The sequence below is a fragment of the Cucurbitaria berberidis genome (assembly GCF_010015615.1).
Source record: "Cucurbitaria berberidis CBS 394.84 unplaced genomic scaffold K460scaffold_6, whole genome shotgun sequence".
Classification (NCBI taxonomy): domain Eukaryota; kingdom Fungi; phylum Ascomycota; class Dothideomycetes; order Pleosporales; family Cucurbitariaceae; genus Cucurbitaria; species Cucurbitaria berberidis.
The window spans coordinates 842,753-865,815 of NW_024468940.1; the positions used below are offsets into that span (position 1 = coordinate 842,753).

Sequence of the window (23,063 nt, forward strand, 5' to 3'; positions counted from 1 at the left end):
TACAAAAATTCACTTTTTTTTTGGTTATTTAATTTATTTTAGGGCTATTTATATATATATTTATATATTTTATATTTTTTTAGTATATAATATATATAAATATATATAAATAAATTAGTAATTTTTTTATTTTATTTAAATTACTATTTAGTAACTAGTAATTACTAATTATTACTATTTAGTAATTACTAAATAGTAATTACTATTTTTTTTTAGTAATTACTAATTAGTAATTTACTAATTTTAGTAACGTATTACACGGGCGAGTCGGTTGCCCAGTTAAGTTAGTTATAATACTAAAACTTTACTAAAATTAGTACTATATATAACAGTATAGCACTATAGAAGACTATAGTAGTAAATTGTAATAAGCTAATTTATTTAGAAACTATTTTTATTTTTTGCTTATACATTTGCGCATTATGCCTAGCCTTACTATAGCATTTATAGCGCCTTTAAAAGGGCTTACCTGCCTTAGTATATACTTGCTTTTTTGCTTTTTTTCTATTACTACGCGCCTTAAATTCTTTTAAAGTTATTAGTTAAAGACTGTTTTTTACTATAAAAGTCTTTTTTTTTTATATTTACTTTTTTTTATATAATTTTTATTGCGTAGCGGCTTTATTAACTGCTTAAAGCTTAGTAATTTTTTTCTGCGCTAATATAAGCTTGTGCGCGACTATAACTGCACTTTTTAAAATTTTTTTAAAAGTTTTAACTATTAAAGTAAAGGAACTATTTAGGTGCTTTTAAATTTTTATTTTAACTAGTATTAACTAAAATTTAAATTCTAGAGTATTACTTAGTATTTTTAACTCCTAGGGACTATTTTTAATAGTAAGTAGTAGTAAAGTACGCAACTAGATATTAAGTTTTAATATTACAGCTTTAAAGTTAAAAAGAACTAGACTAGCGCTTTTAAAGCTACTTAAAATATTGCTTTTTATAATAGCAGCATTAAAAGCCGGTTTAAAGTACAGTAAGAACTTAATTTTAGTAATATAGTTAATGCTATTATATATTAGCTTTTTAGCTTAGCACTTATACGCCTTTTTTAAAAGCGCAAAACAATTTATATTAAGTAGCTATAGCAGGTATAACAAATACAGAAGTATATAAAAAGTAATAATCTTTTATTCTTTATAGTACTGCTAGAATTAGACTAATATATAGCTTTTATAACTATTAATAATAAGCAAATAATAGGTACTAATAACCTTTTTTTTAGTATGCTTATTAAAGTGCTTTAACTACTTAAAAGTAAGCTTATTTATTATTTAGCTATTTTTAGAAACTATAATAACTTAATTATAGGGCAGGCTATTTTTTTTATACTAGGCTAAGAAGTAGTTCTTGCCTGTAAAAATAATAAAAAGTAAAATAATTTACTTTATTATATTAATACTTTAGATTACTATTACTTACTTTTAATTACCTTGCTGCACTATCTTTAGCTGTCCTTAATAGTTAGCACTTAAAATAATAGTTTTATATAATATCTAGCCTATTATAAAGCCTGTTTTGTTAAAGTTGTATATATTTTTATTTTAAATACTATACTTAGCTTTTATATTTTTTATAAATTAGAACTAGCTTTGTATAAGCTTAGGATTTTTATATAAAATTTTTTAGTAGTTATACTTTTAAAAAGTTTTAGTACTAAGCTGTAAATATTATTTAATAAATATGCTAGCCTAGTTTCTACTAATAAGTAGTTGCCTATGTTTAGCTAGTAAAGTATTAGCTATATTATTTATAGCAGCTAGTTAGGGCGGAAATCCTTAGTTTTTAAGGTAGAGTATATACTAGGCAATTACTTTTTTTTTTATTAAAAAAAGCCTTATTTTATTAGGCCTAGTATTATATTGTAAAGGCTTTCCTTTTAGTTAATTACTAAGTATTGTTTAAGAAACGCTGTAGATCTGCGTAGCTTTTTATTAAGAAAAATTCGCGTTGCGTTTTAAAGCCTAAACTATAAGCTATATTTAGTTTTTTTTTTAAAAGGATTGCACGTTGTTGTATTAAGGCATTACGTTTAATAGTAGAGGACTACTAATTTTAGTAGGGTTTTAGCATTGTAACTAACTTAACTGGGCAACTAACTCGCCCATGTAATACATTATTTAGTAATTACTAAATAATAATTACTAAGTAAGAACTATTTAGTAAATTAGCCCTACCCTGTGCGTATCGATAAATGAGTTCACAAGTTGGCCACGTGGGTTTCCTCGAATCCAGGCAGAAATAGAACGCATAACGAAACATACGAATAGTAGATGACGAAAGTGGGCCCAGACTTACCTTGGTGCATCGAAACGACGGAGACGGTTGGTGGAAATTCTGTTTCGCATGAAGAACAGATTAGTTAAACAACTCTTTTGATGCGAACAAAGTGGCCCAGAGTCTGCTTTCCCCGCTGGCTACACCGCCTTCGTACTTGTCGCGACTCGCGAGACCTACCAAGTGAAGAACAACTGCGTTGAATGGCGATCAACTCAAACAGTCGAATTGATGTTGTAAAGGCCCGAAGTAGTCAGGAGGTCTTAGCTGTCAACATAAGCTAGAAGATCTATTACCGGAACGGCCCATGTCACTGGATAGAGGGTTTCTGGATAGAGAGGCCGAATCCATGTCTAGCATTAAATTGATGGAGGCTAATATCATAGTAGGTAAGTATTGGCAGAATGCACCTTGTCCTAGTATGTGGTCAGGCTGACCGCGATATGCGACATCCGGAATGGGGTGTTACTGGCAGGGTTGCGCGTACGTTTTGATGAAGATGTACGTCGTGCGGCCCAATGCGGTCGTCTTTGAGGGCTGACTGCGTACAGAAATGTTTTTAGCACAAGTCAATCAAGTGTAAAGAGCTGACGTCCCCATGAGCATAGAGCCATTGTGGGATCGTCTGTCAGTGTGTAATGAAGAGGCGGTGATTCTGCCCAGCTGAGTCAGGAGAGGCATGTGGGGTGCCCGCTCCCGTTTCAGATGTTAGTAGAGGGGCTCGCGACTCCACTCCTGTCACGAACCGCCTTGATGAGCGCGCGCCTCGAATGTCCACTTCATACCCTCCCACTCAAGCATCTCGAATCGCCGCCAGGTGCGTGTGATGGGTGTGTGACGACAATTAAAGGCTGCCGACGAACAGCGACACGCCGTGCAAGGCTTTCCGAGGTGGCAGATTCAACGACCAAGGTAATACCAGCGCCAACAGCGTGGTTGCCAGCACCTTGGGCGACCATCGCCGGGGCCCGTACGACCATGTTCGCATACACTTGCGTGGGCTGTTGGACAAACGGAGATGCCAACCTCTGCTACCAGGAGAGCATAGGTCGCGACGATGCGTGTCTGAATCTCTCTTATACGCAGCGTTCCACTCTATTCTATGCCCAGGAAAGGCCCATGTGCAGCCGAGGAAAGAAACGCACGTAAAGCAGCCGTCCGTCTTGATTCGTGAAGCCGTCAAAGGAGCGGAAATATGGTGGGACCCTTGCTCATCCCGTCTTGTCGAAGTTTCATGAGCGGAAGCCTCAGCATATTCAGATCGCCAGAGCAGCGAAGACGACTTCACCGTCTTGGGCCTGCTGAAGGGCGCTCAACGGCGTCAGGCGTCGCTCGCCGTTGACCCCGCAGCTGGCCATATGCTGACGGAAAATACTTCGTTGGTGTCGCCGTCGCACAGAGGCCCTGGGCACTGTTCTGGCGATGGGCTGTTTCTTCGCTGCAAGCACGTCTCTTGGCTAACAGGCACGCTACATTGGACTTGGTTACGGCCAGGGGCATTGGCGAATAACATATACGGTGGCGGGGCCACGATTGGCTTGTTCTCTCGACTTACCCCTGACTGTCTTCGTGTGCATGGTCCGCCCTAGGTCTCACCGTCGCTCGTGCCGTCGCCGCTTAGGCCCTTTGGGAGATGCCAACGCCAGTCCGATAGCTGCCCTTGCGCGAACCGTGAGCAGGCACAGACAGGCATGGACCCCTTCAGCAGCCGGTTGGACCACACCTCCCCTTCGCTCAGGCTCGCTGTCTCTCCCCAGCTTCAGCCTCCGAGTGACTGAACAGCCTCGCCTTGACGGTTATACCTGTCCTCGACTTTCGCACACCGCTGTGCTGTGCTGCTGCCTCTCGTTCCAGCCTATCGTTCCGACTGCTTTGTGCCTCTTTGACAGACGGTCACCCCATCACTCGCTGTGCATTCTTCCTGCTGTCCTGTCTTGCTCTGACACCGGATCGAGAGTCACTGTCGCGCTCAGTCTCGATATTTTTGTCTTGGATTCGAGTATGTTCAACGCGCTCCATGTTTACCTGACAACACTGACCGCCTGTCGCTACAGTCCGCCCTCCTTACGAATTATACACGCGGTCATACCACCTCCTTCAGTTCTTCTCTCCAACCTCCGAGCTTTCACGACCCGTACCATTTTCGCGATTTCAGCGGCGAACAAGCACATTCGACGGAACCAAACGGCTCGCTATTGCCTACTACTGCGACACCTTTTCTCCTGGACCTTCCCCTCGTCATGAGAATTTAGGCGGAAATATAGCTGGTTGTTGTTTGCTTTTATAGTGTCGACTCGAGACACAGTCCTTTCGTTTACTTGCCAACCGGACACATCTTGCCATGTCTGTTAATATGGCCACCCCGGAGCCTAAATTCCCGTTGAGCGGCCATTGCTCAATTATTCACGATGGAACGCTTTATGTGTATTCGCCGACTGGATTCCAGTCACTGAAGCTTCAAGAAGGAGCAAAATGGCAAGCCCTGCCAATGGATATATCGTTGACGGGGGCGCAATGTGTTAAAGCTGTACCGAAGGGAGATGCTAAAGCTGCTAAACTTTACATTGTTGGAGGCGTAGCAAACGAGACGGCCGCTACGTGGAACTATCCAGGGCTTATGCACTACTCGTTCTCGGAAAAGAAGTGGGATTGGCTGCGAGCAGAGAGTTGGAGTACGCAAAACCGCCAGAATCACGGTGCGGTCTATCTCCAAGACTCACAGAAGATATTGGTATACTCGGGATCACAAACAACAGGCGACGTCGGCCCATCTTCGCAATCGTTTCTATTCTCGACTATCCCACCCTACTCAGTTCAAGGTTTGCCCTCCGCTGGCGCACCTCCTTCGGTGAAGCCTATGCTCATGTCGGCGGACGCCAACTCCGCTTTATTAGTAGGTGGAGGTGCGACTAATACTGCTGTTTGGAAGTTCAACGAAGCAGAAGGCTGGCGAGACTTGGGCGTAAAACTTCAGCAGCCTATTGTGAACCAAGAAGCAGTACAATGCGCAGTTATTACAGGAAAAGATGGAAGCCAAGCACTAGAGAAGTTCGACATGAGCGTGACGCCAAACAAGGTTGAACGGATTTTACTCGTGAATAAAGATGGACGTCCCGCTGCTCCGGGAACGAATGTGGGCGACAAGGCGAAGCGGGTTACCGTTGAAAACTGGGCGGCATACAACGGAACGTTCGCCCCCACATCGGCGCGATCTGGCTATTCTCTTGCGCAAGGCGACGATGGCCTCACTGTTGCAAGCGGGGGAAACCAGACCGACCCTATTGTCGTTTTCAACGCAAAAGCCAACTCGTGGGTGAATGCGACTGAGATGTTCGGCGGCCAGCAGGTCATCCTGAATTCAAAGACGTCTTCAACCATATCGTCGACACGCCCAACCTCAACAGCATCCGTATCGGCAACACCTACCATAGATGCTGCGGCTATACCCGCGGCTCCACCTAGCCACAAGGGCAAGATGCTCACCGTTCTTGGGGCTACACTTGGTGCCATCTTCGGGATCGCAGCGATCCTAATCTTAATTCTCCTCTGCCTGAAGTATAGGAAGACCAAGCGCAAGCAAACCCATGGATACGTGGAGAAGGACCGAATGAGCTTCGCCGACCGCGGTGCCGATTTCATGAAGGAAGCTGGCGGATCTGTAGTGAGCCAGCAGTACAAGATGAACAACGACTCGCACTCGTCGCTCGCCATCATTCAGGGTCGTGGAGCAAACCACAAGAAGAACATGGCTAGCGATGCTAGTCAAGCAGGTCTCGTCAAGAAAACCAGCCCGTTGGGGTATTCAGATCCTGTGGAGTTGTCTAAGTTTGATCTGAAGCCTGAGCCTGTCGAGATTGTGCGACAGAATTCTAGTCGAATAGCACATGCCGCTAAGCCTGCTCCTCGAGCTCGCAGTTCGGGATGGAGTCGCTACTTCGCAAACAACGACGCTACAAATCTCGCCAGCGTACAACCTGACCGATCGACATACGCTTCGGATAGGACAAGTACAGGCAGTCAGTCGCAATACACCAACTCGCGTATGTACAGCCAGCGTCCATCACAACATATTGCTCCCTTAGAGATCCCGAAGTTGGATGGACAACGCATTAGCTCGGTAGCCAGCGGAAGTCCGACACTGGGAACCCCCAACCACCTTCTGCCACACCAGATCCAGCCGATGTCAGCAGAACTTGCTCGCGCCAACTCGAATGGCAGCTCAAGGTCAGGGGTCAGCCACAGCGACCACTACTACGAGAAGCCCGTCGAAAGCTGGACACCAGTTGGAGACGACCGACGAACTAGTAGTAACTACACCGGCAGCATGGTCATAGAGCCCAATGCCAAATATGACGTTGCTAGCTCATATTATCCTGATGGTACAGACTCGTTCTACCCGAAGAGCAACATTAGTTCCTTCTACCCTGGTCAAGGGCAATCACCTATAATACCTGATGCTCGGGACAGCACTTTCACCATGTTCCCAGCTGGCAATGCACCGGCCGCACCTACCGATGATATGCCTAAGAGCAGATTCAGCTCCATGTACCCTGCACCACCTCGTCTCGGCCTACCACAGGACCGTCAAAGTACCGTCACCATCTTCCCAGGTCCGAATGCGTCAGAGGCAGCGCAACAAGAAGCGTTGTCGAACCCCAACTACAACTCATTCTACCCCCCTCCACGAGTGGGACACGACAGCACGGTAACGATGTTTCCTGGCCCAGGACCCAATCAAGACGACCCCAAGAAGGGACAGTCGGACATGTCATGGCTCAACCTAGGCAACAGCCGATGAAAGACATGACGAGTTCTGAAAACCCCAACTTCACATCATCATCAACCTCCGCACATACACACAACCTTCAAAAAGTGGCATTATCAGCGACGGATCTCTTTCGGTTCTGTAAATCGGCGACTCTTTTTCCATTGAGCATGCATCATCAGCGCCGGGCGTCTTCCGTCAAACCCTTCTGTACTACACAACCTACTACTTCACCGAAGCAAGGCTTCGCGACCGGTCACTACCTATACCCGACGTCCCTAGACGTCAAAATACCTCACCATCTCCACCATCTATGTTCCTCGGACTGTAAATACGCCCACTTTTCTTTTCGTGTGTTTCCGTTTCTCTTCTTTTCCTCCTCTTATTTCCCTTTTTGCATATTGCATTAGCCTTTATGTCTGATATCTCCTTTGCCATCTTTACCACCTTTTACGGCGCTCAAAGATGGAAAGATTCTCTTGTATGTAGCTATCGCCGTGGCGTTTGCGTCTATGGCCGGCGTATGTTAGACGTAATATATCTAATGAGAAGCGGAGTTTCGAGTTGAGAAGAAGCATTCCAAGTCTGTTTGCCGTGAAAACTTTGAATGTGCCACTATGGATTGTGACCTGGCATCTCGTTCGTGTTTTTGTTGTTTTACTTGAGATCACCGCTGCCGGAAGTCACAAGAACTTGGCGTAAAAATCTACGGTGTGGGGACGACATGGGATCCGCGATATTTGCTCGATTGCTCAGCGATCTACAGCAGAGCAAGGCAAGTGTCGGTCCACATCTATCCTCTAGTCGAATGATGTCTTCTCTATATATGCATCTATAAGTTTATAGCTGAGTAAAGGCTACATATGCCTCCCATCTAGGCTTCAGCGCCTATGAACCTGACTGATTCCTAGGCTACCATTGACAGTGAAACGCCCAACACCTTCCCTATGCTCCTTTCAAAAGTTTCCTCTCTATAATCATCTCTAATTAACAACCCTCTTCAGACTCGCCGCATGCTTCGGCTCAATAAACAGTGCCTCCCCCTCGGTAAGCACAAAAGCCTTCTCGCCCTTACTCTCATCAGCCAGCGTCTCCAACCACCCCTTGACCCACGCTTTCCTGCCCTCCACTTTGGTCATCTCAGCCCGCAGAACAATGATCTGGCCTGCCATGACCGGCGCCTTGTAATCGATCTTCAACGACGCAGTGACGGCCACTTTATTCGGAAGCGCGGGGAAACAGCACCGCGCGAGTCCTTCGTCCAGCAGCGTAGCTAGCAGGCCTCCATGTACGATGCCCGGGTGTCCACACAACGCGGTTCCCAGGTACTGTATTGACACGAAGGAACTCCCATCTTCGGTGGTGAATTGCAGTGGTGGCACGGCGATTTTGTCGGGGCCGAGAAGCGTGCCGCCCGTGAGGTTCTGGTGGCGGAGGGCCTCTGGGATTTTCAAGTGTGGGCGTGCAGCGATGTATTTTGGGTCGGCGAGGAGGCGCTTTGTTAGGGGGTGGGAGAAGAGGTTTCGCTCAATCTCTGCGACTTCTTCGGTTGGCGGTTGGAATAGTTCGAGCGTCTCTGCGTCTGTTGGGGGGTTCGCCATGGCGCGGATAGATTCGACGGCAGGTGCGCCAGCCATGATGAATCCGGCTCCGAAGGTAAAGAGGGTGAGGGCGAGGGCGAGGGGGAGTCTGATGGAGAGAGGTTTCTTTGCGGCGGTATCTGGGTTTGGCTGGGGAGTTTGTTGTGCTTGTACCTGAGGCTCTGACGATGCTAAAAATATATTAGCTATAACTTCTTTTTGTGTAGATACTCCTATCAAAACTGTAGAACAAAGTCTCCAGGAAGAGGCTAACTCACAAATTCCACTCTGCCACCTAAGCTGTCCAGCAATCCGTCTATCAATTCCAAAAGCAGCTTTCCACCTCGCCTTCGCCGCCACCCTACTCCCTCTTATACTTATACCACTCCCCCCGCCGACCTCGCGCCGGAGCGGCGCAACACTTGCTCCCGCACGACTCAGGCCCACATGTCTCGATACGGCGATCCTTGCGGACGACATTTGGCTAACGTGCGCAGGGCTTAGAATTGGGCAGAGACTTTATCGAACTAACACCGGGAGTCGGTGAGCGCGCGTCGAGTGAACGTAGAATTCTGACGCTCGGACCGCGTTTCGGAACGGGAGGAACGAAGATGCCTCGGCTGTGGGATGGCGTATTGTTGGTTCAACGTTCGTGAGCCAAGTAAGCAGGAAAATAATGTTTGCGTATCCTGGATTTTGTGCGTGGTTCGGACGATTGGTCTTTTTTTGATACTTGCGGTCCTTCGCATATACGTTTTGAGGTGAGCGGGCGCTAAGGGCGTATTCCATTCATCCACTGGTATCATGAGTAATAACCTAGCTTTCAGCATCAAGAACACAATGGAACAAGTCAATGTAACTAGTACTAGAAAAGATTGATTATATCTTTTCACTCCACTCTCGATGTCTCTCGCCTATGACCTCTTGTTAGAGATACTACTACAAACTCATGATGTACACATGCTGATATCTCCCAACCTAGAAAACCAGCTAATCGTCCAAATACTATACATACAGAGTGGGGAAGTGTGTCATCATATCAAACGCCATGTCTGTCTGGAGCGTTCGTCTATCCACTTCCATGACCCTGAAGAGAAACATCATCTCCTCGTAGCGGAGATATAATAAAACATTGTAGTACAAAGACAGAAGGAGTTGAACGTTTATCTTTTTGAACGCCAAAGATGCTGAAGAAACGAACCGCGAGCGTGAAGATGCGACAATAGTAGTGGTACAGTTACGAAGGGGTTCCGCTGAAGAGTTGGTACCGTACGAATCGTTCAGTAATAGTCCCTGGCGCTCTTCTGGAGCTCAATTAGTCTCCAACCCCTCGTTTCAGGGTTATTGACATCCTCGGGTATCCTGGTAACACCAATGGCGTAAGTGACCTGCTGGACCTTGTCGTCCATGCCAGATGCTAGCTCCCCGCTCTTCGCATTCTTATAAACATGTACCTCCTGGGTCCTGCAGGTAAGGATGAAGACGGGGATCTCGCCAGGTTCCAGAAGCTTAGCGTTGAGCACGTCTACGCCCCGGATATCGACGATTTTACCGTCGGATTTGAGACCAGCAGCCTGGTATTGCTGCATCAGCGCTGCGTAGACGGAGTACTGCGCCGCTGAGAGCCATTGCTTCAGCACCTCGATGTCTCCCTTGACGTATGCGTCCAGGACCTCGGGGAGGATGTACTCGCGCATTTCAGTTAGGAAGGGCTCCATCTGGAAGTTGGGGTCCATCTCGCGGAACTTCTTGATGACCATGGCTGTCTCGTTCTCGGCGAAGAAGCCAGTGATGCGGTCGGAGATGCTGCGCGCCGTGGAGATGAGGGGGTTGTCGGACTCGTTGTATACGGCTTTCATGCTGAAGAAGCCCTGGGCGAGCTTGGAATTGTCTTTCCACTCTCGCCAGACCTCCTTGTATTTTGCATCTTTATGAAGGGTGACATTGGTGCCAGCGCTATTGATCGTTAGTGGAATGAAATCTGGCCCTCATGTGCGTTGCTCACTCTGGATCCTCTTCCATAGGTCCGAGGGACTTTCCTCCAGTTCGCTGCAGTTCATTGAGCTCTCGCAACTCTCTCCTCTTTCTTCGCTCTTCCTTTTCTACCCAGCCTCCGTATCTTGAAGAGCTGCCATCGTCGATGGTCTCTTTGACAGCCTGGAAAGCCTTCGTCTGTCGCACAGGTCGAGTGGCATATTCGAGGCCGGTTCCGGTAACTCTGGCAGCCGCACGAACGCCCTTCACAGGCATAGTATCCCATGTCCATGCCGCACCGTGACCGACAGCACGTCCAGTTGCCATCAAGGCCTCGGCTGTCTTAGTCTTGGCTGCTTCTGTAATCTCTCCCGCCTTTTGAACACGAGGGTTCTGTGTGAAGTCGTGGATGGAGCCGCCTAGCTGCTTGGTCGATTCATTCCATTCTTTCGAGGCCTGGAATTCCTGCTGCAGCGTCTCGGTAAACACCTGCCAAGGCGTCTTGTCGCCGTGAGGTGGAGGTGGCGGCGCATCCTCCTTCTTCTTCTCCTTCTTCTGGCCTTCCTCGCCCTCCTTCTGCTCGCCTGTCTCTTCCTCGCCGGCCTTCTTCTCTTTGGCCTGCTCTCCGTCCTTTCCTTGCTCGCCTGCTGCCTTCTCCGCTGTGTGATCCTCAGCGGATGCAGGTTGCTTAGCGTCCCGTTGAGGTTCGGGCTTGTCGTCTCTCACACTCTTTTGTTTTTGCGCTTGCTCTTGTAGTGCAGGTTGGGAGGAGAAGTGGCGGGCGTATGCAGAGGATGTACGGAAAATGACGTCCTGGGGCAAGAAGTCGCTTCGCAGGAACAGGAGCGACGAGGATGGTGAATGTTGTGACGGGAGTGATGCTCGAGTGGCTAGTGTCCGAGACGCTGTTGGCGCTGTGGATAATCGTCTATATGCTGCGGCTCGTCCGTATGCGCTCGGCGGTGTGACTGTGGCCGGCCGTATGCTCCATCGCGCGGCAATTGTGCTTGCTGTTGGCGGTCTCATTCTCTGTGATGTGAGAGGAGAGATGCTCTATTACAAACAATGAATGAGGAACAGCCCTAGAAGACGTAGTATCGAGGGTGGGCGCGACGTATGATGAGTGAAGAATGTCCAGTCGCCGCTGACTTTTCCGCATCGGAAGGAGCTCGGGCCTACATCGCAACTTTCTTCGAGATTCGAGAAGCGTCATTATCGAAACCACGTCTGAACCCCAATTAGGGCAGCCATTGCCAGTCCAACGCGCACAAGATGGCAAGCAACACGGCGCTACGCGGATTCCGCTCCTTAACGTCGACTATCTGCACATCATGCCGCCGCACACAACCTCTCCGGCCCTTCTCCCAGTCCACCAAGAAGACGCTCGCAGCCCCCTCGGACCGCAAGAATGACAAACCCGAACACACGCTCGACTCTTTGATGAGCTCAGTCGACCAGAACTTCCGTCGCGCATCTCCAGAATTTTATTCCAACTTGATACCCGGCGCTTCTCCCTCCGCCCTTCGCAATCTGACCATGAAAGACTGGGAGGAAGACGACCTCCACAAACTCCACATCTACGCGACGAAACACAACACGCACCTCACACTCTCAAAGCCCAACCGCGACGCCCTCATCTCCGTGTCTTGCGGCAACATTGGTTTCCGGAAAGCGGGACGGGGGACGTACGATGCAGGGTATCAGCTGGCTGCTTTCGTGATGAGTAGGGTCATTGACAAGGGCTTGCTGCCGCAGATCAAAAAGCTGGAGTTGATTTATCGGGGATTTGGGCCAGGGAGGGAGGCGGTTACAAAGGCAATTCTAGGGTCCGAGGGCAAGCGGATTCGCCCGTTGATTGTCAAGCTGTCAGATTCTACCAGGCTAAAGTTTGGCGGTGTGAGGAGTAAGAAACCAAGGAGACTGGGTTAGAAGGACTCGTTACAGATGTCGTGGCCTGCGCAAGGTGATCGGTATTCACATCTTGAGCTGGGGCATGGAATTGAGGGTGTAAGCTTTAGAAGAGTGCTAGTTGAGTGAACATGTACAATACGGCATCCAAGGCGCATGTGCTTTTAGGGGACCTGTTAGTATACCATCTAGGTCGACCACTATACATGAAAGAATTCATACACATGTCAAGCAAGTTGCGTGACTCGAAAGACATGTAGTCAGGTTAAATTTCTCGGCAAGGGCGCTCTTTCCGCCGAAGGCAGCGTCCTACCACTACTGTCGGTGTCCTTTACAAGCCTGGGTGCAAGATTTCCGGACTCGAATCTAATATTGCGCCTTGCGCTGCCTAGCTCACTTCGACTAGAGCGGCTCTCTTCCTCCTCCCAGTCCACTTCCTCTGCGGTCGCGAGATGGCGTTCTCTTTCGCGGTCGTGTCGCAGCATAGACGCTCTTTCGTCTTCAAAGTCCTCATCAAGGAGCTCTCCATCCGCAGTATCATAATCCGGTGGCGCAATCCATTCCCGTGGTACAACGCATGGGAGGGCTACGCCTATGCTGGCGGCGCGGTTGAGCCAAGCCGGGGCTGGGCGGCCCGTGAGCTTCTCGCAGAGGTACGAGGTGAAGTGGTTGCAATTCTTAGTGAGGAGGTTGTAGGATGTGCCCTGGAACTCTAGGGAGGCCTACACTAGTCAGCTTAGTTTTCACCTGGAGACGGAGTTTCGTACCTCTTGTATAATAGACTCTAGTTCGTCTGCAGGTCGGAAAGAGAAGCCGTGGAGGACGGCTTGCTTGAAGGTTCCGCCTGGAGGTTCTTGTCCAGGCTTTGTCCAGTACACCCCAGTCAAGTTTCGCCGGTCGTGCCCACCATATGCATATTCCCTGTCGCCAATAACAACGCCTGAGTGCAGGAGGGAGCTGCCAATTGCCCACAGCACAGTCGAGACCTTGCCGGGAGGGAGGAGATCGTAGATGTTGATGGTCACTTCAGCCCGTTGTAATGATAGTGTACTTCTGTGGTTTCCAGAGCTCTTGCGGGACGGTTTCGGGCGGGTTGAGGAGGACATTGTGCGCAACACAGTATATATGGGCTAGCTATTCTGGCAGCCGGGCTGTTGGGGTATAGTTCGCGATGTCGACCCCGATTAGGTAGTCTAGGGTATCATGAAAGCTTGAAAGAAGGCATGCGCTAAACAGCTTCAGAGAACGGGGTAAAGGATACAGGAGATGTAGTGAGAGCGGGACCAGCCCTGAGGAGGTTGTGGAGAGGGGTAGTAGTTGTAGTTGCGCAGAGAGAACAGAAGACAAAGACGCCATTGTGGTTGGTGATGTAGCAGCCCCGGGACGTGCTTTCCGCTCTCGGCAAGCCCTTGCAACAGAGCACACAGAGCACATAGAGCACACAGAGCAAACATAGCAAACAGAGCATACATGAACCAAATAAAGCTCGGGCGGTAACTAGCTAACTAACGTTACTTAGGTAACCTGATTTTTTTTAGCGCGGGGAGCTCCCAGCTGCAGAATTCGGTTGGTGCTGCCAGTCAATTTTTTACCCACGCCCAAACGAACGCAGGAGAGCTGGCTTGCCATCTCTCCCCCTCTTCCTCACACAACGCCCCCCACTACCTCACTCACCTTTTCCTTCTCTTCTTTGATACCCACTTTTTCCCGTTCGGCAGCAAGCACTGTCTGCCAATTTTCTTCGCCCAGATTTTTCATCCCCTTTACCTCGATCCGCACCTACGCGTCGGCTCCCAAGAAGAAAAAGATGCCTCCCAAGAAGGTCGTCAAGGAGGAGAAGCTCCCGCTCGGCAGGCCAGGCAACAGTCTCAAGAGCGGCATCGTGAGTGAGAGCCCTGCTTCGCTCTGCATCGCCACGTTCTCACATTAACAGTAAACGCCAGGTTGGCCTAGCAAACGTCGGTAAATCGACTCTTTTCCAGGCCATCACAAAGTGCTCGCTTGGTAACCCTGCCGTAAGTGGCCTGCAAATCCCAAATGCGAAGACCGCGCTGACCTGTGCAGAATTTTCCCTATGCCACCATCGACCCTGAAGAAGCCCGTGTCATCGTGCCTGATGAGCGCTTCGACTGGCTGGTAGAGCACTACAAGCCCAAGTCGGTAGTACCTGCCAACTTGACCGTCTACGACATTGCCGGTCTCACGCGCGGTGCTTCCACTGGCGCGGGTCTTGGAAATGCCTTCTTGTCACACATTCGCGCTGTCGATGCCATCTTCCAGGTCGTCCGATGCTTCGACGATGCTGAGATCATCCACGTCGAGGGCGACGTTGACCCTATCCGTGACTTGGACATCATCGCGGAGGAGCTGCGCCTCAAGGACATCGAGTTTGTCGAGAAGTCGCTCGAGAAGCTCGTCAAGGAGACTAGGCGAGGTGGTCAGAGCTTAGAGATGAAGAAGCTCAAGGAGGAGCAGGCTACGGTCGAGAAGATCCTGGCCATGCTTAAGGATGGCAAGGACGTCCGAAAGGGCAACTGGGCCCCAAAGGAGGTACGTACAGTCTTGCTCTCACCTTCCCTCCCATCACAAGATGACAAAGAGCGATTGCTCTATAATCCCAGCTCTCTGATGGCCCCGTAACGCCGGGCCTCCCTGAAGAGACGTCCTTTTCTGACCCAGATACTCAACCACTTTGTTGTATTCGAGACTTGCTTAGGGAATCTCTGCTTACAACTCACTAGGTCGAAGTCATTAACCCGCTTTTCCTGCTTTCTGCCAAGCCTGTCGTATACCTCGTCAACCTGAGCGAGAGAGACTATATCCGCCAAAAGAACAAGCACCTGCCCAAGATCGCTCAGTGGGTCAAGGAGAATGCTACTGGTGACCCAGTCATCCCCATCTCCGTACAGTTCGAGGAGCGTCTAGCTGCCATGACCGACGAGGAGGCTGCTGAGGAGTGCAAGAAGATCGAAACCAAGTCGGCACTGCCCAAGGTTGTCACGACCATGCGCAAGGCTCTCAACCTTGGAAGTTTCTTCACAACCGGTACCGACGAGGTCAGGCAATGGACGTTACGAAATGGCACCAAGGCGCCTCAGGCTGCAGGTGTCATTCACGGCGACTTCGAGAAGACCTTCATTCAGTGTATCGTGTACAACTACAACATACTTAGAGAAGAGGGTGACGAAGCTGGCGTCAAGGCCAAGGGCAAGATCATGACCAAGGGCAAAGAGTACATCGTCGAGGACGGCGATATCCTGCTCATCAAGGCCGGTGCGGCGAAGTCATAAGCTGCTCATCACTTTGGTGTGAGGGGTGGTTGTACTGTACTCTTTGGTCTTTGTGGCGTATTAGGACTGGTATTACGTGCTTATGAGACACGAAATGCAAGTGACGCGCCACATGAAGAATGAATAGTCTGAAACCTGAATGAAAAAATACAACATGTCCATCTTGGATTCATAATTTCGGTACACTATGTGAGACGTTCATCTACTATTCTATCGTACCCTGTTCTTCTCCTCGGCAAGCATCCAGCTATTCCCACAAACACAATGCTTCGCAACGCCCATGAGCCAACTCGCATGATGGGGCGTATACCCAGGCAAGCCCTGCACCACATCCTCCATGAACTCTCCACACCGCACACACTGTCTCAACTGCGACTTTTTCTTCCCTCCATTCGCCTCGCCCGGCACGCCGCCGCCGCCGTTAATGCTCTGGATACTATCACTCCTACTACGATTCGGCTGCGGACTCATACTCGGATGCGACTGCGTGCCCACACCGCGAATAATCATCTTCTGACACACATCCACGACATGCGTATCATGCCAGACGGCGCCGCGCTTACTCTCTTGGAAGCCCAACCATGTGGTATCGAAGAACATGAGGCGTCCGAGATCGAGTTTATCCACGAGGCAGCCGCCTTGCTGGCTGCCGTTCCACAGCGTGTCCGTCACCAGGCGTTTGGCAATGGGGAGGAGGATGTCCGGGATCTTGCCGAGGAGCAGCTCGCGCTCGACGAGGTTGCGTTTTGCTTCGGAGAGGTTAGCCTTTTTGTAGGTGCCGCGGACGAGGGTATTGGTTTCGCTGACGAGGACTTCGAACCAGCGCCACTCGAAGGGGAGGTCGTTGACCGCGACCTGCAGCGGCGTGTACAAGCGGCGTATCTCCGGCGAGGGTGTGGGCGCTGACGGGTTTGTAAACGTTTCCGCCGAGCGCTTGACCCAGGCGATGGGCTGAGCCCAGAGTTTCATCATGGCGCGGGGAAACGCGCTCAAGAGGAGTAGGACGGCGGGTTTGTTCAGCTCGTGGATCTTGGCTTCGAGGACTTCGCGGGTAAGGGAGGTGGGGGGGATATCTTCTACTGCGCGGCCGAGGGCGAAGAGCTCGTCGAGTGTGTACGCCATGAAGTGCATGACCCAGCGACAGATGCCGATGAATTGCGGAACGACCTCGGGGCGGAGCGATGTCTTTTCGAGGGAGCCGTGCATGCGTGCAATGGTCGTGAGTATCTGCGTGACGTACTTGATGTTGAGGATGATCCAGGCCATTTTACTCGACAGCGAGCGGTTGGTCATGCCTTCAAGTCCCAAGAGGTGCATAGCTGAGAGTGTTTTCACGAAGAACGGGGATCGGCCGAGGAGAATGAGATGGTTGTTGTTCATCTCGTCGATTCCGCAGTCAATGTTCACTTGTAGGCCTTCGAAGAGGAGGTTTATAAAGTCTTGCTTTCGCTTGTCAGAAAGGGGGCCGATGATGGCGAAGATGTCGTCGCTGGAGTAGTATTGATTTGCTGCTGAAGAGGACTGTAGGATGAGTGCTGCGAGGGCAGCTGCATGCCGCGGGTCATCGTCGTCTGTGGCCAGAGTGCCGTGCTGGTATTCCATTGAGCGAAGCTTGATGGCGCCTTCTTGCTGCATACAAACTGCCATGCAGTGGTTTGGCGAGAAGGCGACATGTAGCGAGGGTTCGGAGTGTGGGAAGACGAAGCCGGCTTTGAGGAGAGACGTCACGGTGTCGGTGTTGCTGTCGGGCATGATGGTTTCCATGGTTGACCGCTTCCTGAACTCGATCATGCCATCGCTGTAGCAGAAGGCTAGGAGCATGTTATACCAGATAGGGTGGAAAGCAAGCACGACTGCATGTAGCGTAAAGTCCGGCTGTCTTTTGAGAGCGAAGCTGCTACGCGATGGACCTGAGCTGACGCTCTTCTTCTTCGACGTGACCTGGTCGAGGCTTGAATGTAGCTGGTTCTGTTGGTTGTGGTGCACCTCCCATTTTACAATCACACTGTGCGGTGTCTCCTGTGGACTGAGCTGATCGAAGGATATAAGGTTTGGCGGTCTGCTGAAGATGGCTTGAATCGTGGGTATTGAGCCATCATCTTGCTCGGGCGTGACGGGGAGGAAGCTCAGATGTGTCAATTGGGCGGCAGCTGCACCCTTTGGCGCTGTTCCGTTGCTCAGGTCACCGCTGGCTATGTCGATGGGATTGCAGTTGTCTTCGATATTAATTAAGGAGACCTGAATGGTGGGTTTTTCGAAGGGCCCTGCGTTTTGATTACGCTTCTCAACAGGAATACTCCAGACAGTTTCAACGCGATACAAGTGCAGTCGACTCTTCACGTCGTAGGTAGCCAGCAACAAGCTGTTGTCTAACGCTGTTAGTGACATAAACAAGGGGGAAAACTGTAGACATACCGTTGTTGGACGCAAACGCTGCATGTGTAAAGGGCTCCTCGGTCGATACCAGAGGCCCCAACTGGGCGACAGACTCGTGCCAGTTGTTATCATGCTGCTGAAACCGAAGCTTGAGCTCCCCGTGTCTCTTGAGGTAGATGAGAGATGCTTTGCCATCAACAGGATGATGTGCATCGTGGAACACGTGAGACTTGATGTTCCACTTCCACTTGGTTCCTTCTCGCGCAGCCGACCATGCAATGTGGTTCTACGACGGTCAGCGCTGCAACCATATGCAGACTAGGGAGAACCTACTTTTTGCTCATATGGCAGAATCGCCAGCCAGTGCATTCCTACTACACTGTCTACTTCTGATTCCGGATGAGCTAGCTCGGCTCTGGTGAAATGCAGCCGGTCCAGAGCCATGGCACAGGTGAAGATGAGGACGCGGCCAGCTTCATCCATGACGGCGAGATCATTGCCCAGGTGACTCCATGACAGATGAACAAATGGAAAGATGTCACGGCCCTGGGGAAGTTCAAGTGGAACATGTTTGCCCAGGTCCCACTTGCCAGTTTTGGGGTCTCGGGAGAAGACCTTGAGGTAGACACTATAGCCATCTGGGCTGATGTAGGCTACGCATCCGTTCTTGGACCAGGTGATTCTCCTATTACTCGTTAGTAACAGAATACATATAAGAGGTCGTGTGCAATTTATAGCTTCATGTCTAGTTAGTGGTGACTTACTGGCAACATCCGCTAGATGCCAAGTCATCGACTCGCCTAGCGAGGCCTTTTACTGGCGGCGTGGCACTGATGGAATGTAAAGGGACATGCTCTGAGTCTCCGAAGAGATCCTCCACATCCATATTGTAGCCTGGATCCATTACGGCGAATAGTGTGCCGAGCTAGTCGGCGTGGGTGTGTTGGTGCAGAAGGAGGCTAAAGGCTGAGCGGGATAGAGAAATCGGAAAACGATATGGGCGCACAGGGAAAAGGAGCGTTGGCGACGATAGCGTCACCGGGTATCATGAAGGAAAAAGGAAAGAAAGGGAAAGGGTTGATGTTAGCCAAGGCAGATCTGGGGAGAGGTCTCCTGTGCTGCAGGCGATGGAGGTTTGTGATGCCGTCCACCTCTAGTCAGTACCTAACAACTGGACTGGAACTCGCTTACTACCGCCCGACCCATGCTAGCCCAGCGACAGCCTCGCCCAGCGCCCGCCGTGTGCTGTTCGTGAGAGCTTCGTGCTCGTTCTCAATCTCGTTCTCATGCCTCACTCCAGTCTGGTGAAAGAAGAGAGAGAGAGGGGGGGCGTATAAGAATTAAACTTGGTCGAATCCGTGTTGCATAGTAATAGTATTGATACGCACAAGCCGTGCGCCTACATGGCTATACGGCGCGACAGTAGGCCTGCATGTCCACCAGCCAGGCCAGGGAGCAGTTTGATGCGCCGTGGCTGTCGGCTGATAATAGCATGCTGTCTTGATGGGCGTCTGTCTGGCATACGAAGATGCAGAAGCAGACTTGGTTATCATCATCTTCAGCGTGCACTTGTTGATGTTTATTAGGCTGTGAACTTGACACGCCTCGGGCGGTTTTCTGGGTGCCGCCCCAAGCATAAACAGTCGAGGTGTTTTGGCCCTGGGGTGCCCGCAGGCCTTGGCATGTTCAAGGTCAACGCTCGCTCCTTCCTGCCGCCATCATCGCGCAACGACACTCCAACCTCCTCCTTTCGACCCACGCCCGCCCGCCTGCACCGCGCCAGCGCGTCTGCACGAGACGCGCACCTGCCCGTTATTTGTCGCGCCTGCTCCAACCGTCACAATGGCTTAGCGCTCTTTTCCATATTCACCCACTTGCTCACCCGGGCATCCCCACGAACTCGCGGCAACGGCAGCGACCCACAGCCCTTCAACCCGCGTTTTCCCACACCATCACGAACCCCACGACTGCCAAAGACACTCTATATACCTGTTAGCAGTATTCGCACCCTAAGCGCGGCATCCCTGGAGTTCAAAGGCGCGCTCCACCTTCACCACAGCCCATCGAACCTTCCCACGACACCGGGCTGTCGCTTCCTCCTATTCAATACCCAGCATTCACGCCAGGATCCCCCCTCACCCCTCACGTGCTCTTCACCATGGACTACTGTACGCTAGCCAATGAGCCCAGCTCGCCGCTGAGCTCGCTTCCTTCCTGTGATGGCTCCGATTCAGAGGTTTCCTTTCTCTCCCGTTCGCCCACACCACCTGACAACGTCACCCTGCCCTTCGCTCCACAGCGCGCCTACATGTCCCCGTCGTCTTCCCGACGCACCTCTGCAAAGTCCTCCCCTGCGCCCGAAGACATGCCCTCTCCACCTTCCAGCAACGACGACGACCAGCGCCCACGCAAGAGGAGGAAGATGGCAGATTCAAAAGAGCGCACAGCCAACTATCTTGACCTGTCCAGTCCAGAAGTCACCGAGGACCAGCTACCGCAGCTGCAGCGCTTGCTCAACGTGCTGCACAAGAAGCGGAAGATTGTCGTCATTGCAGGTGCGGGCATTTCCGTGTCTGCAGGTATTCCCGACTTCCGCTCAGCCACGGGCCTGTTCAACTCGCTCAAAAAGGAACACAAGCTCAAATCCTCGGGCAAGGACCTCTTTGATGCCTCTGTATATCAAGACGACACATCCACATCCACGTTCCATGACATGGTGCGCACACTATCTCAACACACAAAATCTGCGCAGCCCACCGCCTTCCACCACCTCCTCGCAACTCTTGCCCAGGAAGGCCGCCTGATGCGACTATATACCCAGAATGTTGACGGCATCGATACATCCCTTCCCCCCCTAACTACCCAGGTTCCTCTACCAAAGAAAGGCCCGTGGCCCAAGACTGTGCAGGTGCACGGAGGCCTAGATCACATGGTTTGCTCCAAATGTCATACACTCTCTCCTTTCGACGCCGACATGTTCAACGGCCCTACACCGCCAGCTTGCCCCAGCTGCGTGGAAACTGATGAGATCCGTCAAGTCGCCGAGAAACGAAGCCACGGTATTGGGCGACTCCGCCCTCGCATGGTGTTGTACAATGAGCACAACCCAGATGATGAGTCCATTGGCTCTTGTGCGACCTACGACATGCGCATGCGGCCTGATGCTGTCATTGTAGCGGGCACCACATTGAAGGTCCCTGGTGTACGACGGATAGCCCGCGAAATGTGCAACATCGTTCGTGATCGACGAGACGGCGTTACAGTATGGCTCAACAATGACCCGGAGCCTATGGGCAAAGATCTCGAGGACGTATGGGATTTAGTGGTCAAGGGACCCTGCGACAACGTTGCTCACCATGCCAACATGCGAAGATGGGACGACCCTATGGACTACAAGGTAGTCACAGACGAAGACCTTAGCAAGCTCAAGAAGAAGCAAAAGGCAGAGGTTGTCGTTGGCACCCCTAGGAGAAATGGTGTCATTCACAACGCAGGCCAGCTAACGCCTGGTCAAAGCCCACGCATGCTCCCTCTGTCGATGGTTAAACAGGAACCATCCACACCGACAAAGAAGGGCACAAAGCGCAAGTCGGACGCGCAGATGGATCTCTTCGGGAAGGTTGCGACGAAGGCACCTGCGAAGAAGCCCAAAGCACAGCCGAAGAAGGCGACTGCCACCAAGAGCAAAGCGAAGAAAGCGCCGAAGAAGGAGATACCCGTGATCAACAATGTATTCAAGGCGACCAAGGGGTCTGCCCGGCCTGCGTCCAAGCCTTTTGCGAAAGCCTCCGATCCTTCACTCACCATCGTCGAAACAAAAGTCAGCACGCTACCACGGCCGACCACCACCAAGGAGAACACCAGCGATTGTCTTCATGTTGAGAAGAGTCGAACCCCGGTCACTCCTAACAAAAGCATAAGGCTCACCAAGATCAAACCCAATTTTGTCATGATGCCTCTATCGGATGCGGATAGCCGCAATAACCATACCCCGCAACGACCACCGATGGAAACCTTTACGCCAGTCAAGGCTCGTACGCCCAGTGAGCAGATACGGGAGGAGCTACAATACTCGATGATCAGTTCGCCTACGAGCGACGGCCGCCCTTCATCAGCCAGCTCAGAGCGACACAGAATTGAGAGCCCCACTGGGCCACTCCCCAAGGGCATGGCAAACCTCCTGCACTAGTTATTCTATTCTTCATGCATTCCGCGGCGTTGGTAATACGAACTTCTTCAAGTCGGTGCTGCAGTCCTGTCTTGTAGTACGAGTGCATACAAGGCGTCTTCTGTTTCAGTGGGATAGCCCATCAATTGTACGAGTAGCTTTGCATCTGGGGATACGCATATCTTACTTCTTTTGGCTGCATGATACCGGGAAGACCCTAGTGAGCAGGGTTGGTGCTTTTGGGGTCTAAACATAGATGCAGGATTGTGATTTATTAGGAGCTTCGACTCACCATCAATTCATATTGTTCCCTCTTACCTCATTCTGATGGATTTCCGCAAGTGACTATTGAACGCGTGATAACACGATAGAATCTAAACCAGAGATGATCGGAGTCCTCGGTATAGTCAGAGTAGCAGACCTGAAGGTTCTATCCTATCTCAAGGTGGTGCGTTCAAGGCGCGCGTTCCCAGGACTAGCCTCGCCTTGGCGCTCCGCCGCACTTTTGCCGACAAGATTGAGTACCTTGTATTTTGCACGGTGAGTTGCATCGGAGAATGTCCACCGAGTTACAACATCAAGTGCTTTTCTTTCCTTATGCTCTCTTATAGCGTTAGATTCCCATCTTGCGCCATGTTTCCTAACTGAACATTTTGCCACTTCAAATACAAACTTCAGCTCACTCCTTCAATCCACTTACATCTCGAGCGCTGCGGAAAAGC

General features: G+C 50.6%; 8 protein-coding genes across 8 annotated transcripts; 4 read left to right on the forward strand and 4 right to left on the reverse strand.

Moving 5' to 3' along the window:
- Positions 1–4,621: 4,621 nt before the first annotated feature.
- Positions 4,622–7,078, forward strand: K460DRAFT_359460 (uncharacterized protein; the record flags this gene model as incomplete). Its single annotated transcript, XM_040932196.1, has 1 exon — positions 4,622–7,078. The coding sequence occupies one exon, from the start codon at positions 4,622–4,624 to the stop codon at positions 7,076–7,078; it is 2,457 nt and encodes an 818-aa protein (XP_040783479.1).
- Positions 7,079–8,028: 950 nt separating this feature from the next.
- Positions 8,029–9,105, reverse strand: K460DRAFT_294519 (Thioesterase/thiol ester dehydrase-isomerase; the record flags this gene model as incomplete). The annotated part of the gene is made up of 2 exons (XM_040929496.1): positions 8,029–8,816; positions 8,904–9,105. The coding sequence occupies 2 exons, from the start codon at positions 9,103–9,105 to the stop codon at positions 8,029–8,031; spliced, it is 990 nt and encodes a 329-aa protein (XP_040783480.1).
- A 386-nt stretch (positions 9,106–9,491) lies between these two features.
- Positions 9,492–11,741, reverse strand: K460DRAFT_370897 (Tim44-domain-containing protein). The gene is made up of 2 exons (XM_040934243.1): positions 10,631–11,741; positions 9,492–10,581 (listed from the first exon to the last, which is right to left on the reverse strand). The coding sequence occupies exons 1-2, from the start codon at positions 11,623–11,625 to the stop codon at positions 9,906–9,908; spliced, it is 1,671 nt and encodes a 556-aa protein (XP_040783481.1). The 5' UTR covers positions 11,626–11,741; the 3' UTR covers positions 9,492–9,905.
- A 130-nt stretch (positions 11,742–11,871) lies between these two features.
- On the forward strand, positions 11,872–12,528 carry K460DRAFT_410312 (mitochondrial ribosomal protein-like protein subunit S18; the record flags this gene model as incomplete). The annotated part of the gene is made up of 1 exon (XM_040937358.1): positions 11,872–12,528. One exon carries the CDS (start codon positions 11,872–11,874, stop codon positions 12,526–12,528), a length of 657 nt encoding a protein of 218 aa, XP_040783482.1.
- A 239-nt stretch (positions 12,529–12,767) lies between these two features.
- On the reverse strand, positions 12,768–13,613 carry K460DRAFT_295407 (DUF862-domain-containing protein; the record flags this gene model as incomplete). Its single annotated transcript, XM_040929558.1, has 2 exons — positions 12,768–13,229; positions 13,275–13,613. The coding sequence occupies 2 exons, from the start codon at positions 13,611–13,613 to the stop codon at positions 12,768–12,770; spliced, it is 801 nt and encodes a 266-aa protein (XP_040783483.1).
- A 354-nt stretch (positions 13,614–13,967) lies between these two features.
- On the forward strand, positions 13,968–15,957 carry K460DRAFT_321552 (GTP-binding protein-like protein YchF). Its single transcript, XM_040930486.1, is given in 4 exon segments — positions 13,968–14,424; positions 14,441–14,522; positions 14,572–15,057; positions 15,249–15,957. The coding sequence occupies 4 exon segments, from the start codon at positions 14,315–14,317 to the stop codon at positions 15,795–15,797; spliced, it is 1,227 nt and encodes a 408-aa protein (XP_040783484.1). The 5' UTR covers positions 13,968–14,314; the 3' UTR covers positions 15,798–15,957.
- K460DRAFT_194674 (uncharacterized protein) lies at positions 15,903–19,220 on the reverse strand. The gene is made up of 4 exons (XM_040927147.1): positions 18,938–19,220; positions 18,507–18,858; positions 18,213–18,459; positions 15,903–18,166 (listed from the first exon to the last, which is right to left on the reverse strand). The coding sequence occupies exons 1-4, from the start codon at positions 19,075–19,077 to the stop codon at positions 16,008–16,010; spliced, it is 2,898 nt and encodes a 965-aa protein (XP_040783485.1). The 5' UTR covers positions 19,078–19,220; the 3' UTR covers positions 15,903–16,007.
- A 681-nt stretch (positions 19,221–19,901) lies between these two features.
- On the forward strand, positions 19,902–22,663 carry K460DRAFT_370900 (NAD-dependent histone deacetylase-like protein SIR2). The gene has a single exon (XM_040934244.1). It carries the CDS (start codon positions 20,332–20,334, stop codon positions 22,360–22,362), a length of 2,031 nt encoding a protein of 676 aa, XP_040783486.1. The 5' UTR covers positions 19,902–20,331; the 3' UTR covers positions 22,363–22,663.
- Positions 22,664–23,063: the final 400 nt, after the last annotated feature.

What these genes read in the sequence shown, in the direction of transcription:
- K460DRAFT_194674 (XM_040927147.1), bottom strand. Translation starts at nt 19,077, where the DNA reads ATGGATCCAGGCTACAATATGGATGTGGAGGATCTCTTCGGAGACTCA. An exon ending in GCATCTAGCGGATGTTGCCA is followed by an intron (nt 18,859 to 18,937) that starts GTAAGTCACCAC and finishes AACGAGTAATAG; the next exon opens with GAGAATCACCTGGTCCAAGA. An exon ending in AGCGTTTGCGTCCAACAACG is followed by an intron (nt 18,167 to 18,212) that starts GTATGTCTACAG and finishes TAACAGCGTTAG; the next exon opens with ACAACAGCTTGTTGCTGGCT.
- K460DRAFT_321552 (XM_040930486.1), top strand. Translation starts at nt 14,315, where the DNA reads ATGCCTCCCAAGAAGGTCGTCAAGGAGGAGAAGCTCCCGCTCGGCAGG. An exon ending in GCTCGCTTGGTAACCCTGCC is followed by an intron (nt 14,523 to 14,571) that starts GTAAGTGGCCTG and finishes TGACCTGTGCAG; the next exon opens with AATTTTCCCTATGCCACCAT. An exon ending in GCAACTGGGCCCCAAAGGAG is followed by an intron (nt 15,058 to 15,248) that starts GTACGTACAGTC and finishes ACAACTCACTAG; the next exon opens with GTCGAAGTCATTAACCCGCT.
- K460DRAFT_370897 (XM_040934243.1), bottom strand. Translation starts at nt 11,625, where the DNA reads ATGAGACCGCCAACAGCAAGCACAATTGCCGCGCGATGGAGCATACGG. An exon ending in CCTATGGAAGAGGATCCAGA is followed by an intron (nt 10,582 to 10,630) that starts GTGAGCAACGCA and finishes AACGATCAATAG; the next exon opens with CGCTGGCACCAATGTCACCC.
- K460DRAFT_370900 (XM_040934244.1), top strand. Translation starts at nt 20,332, where the DNA reads ATGGACTACTGTACGCTAGCCAATGAGCCCAGCTCGCCGCTGAGCTCG.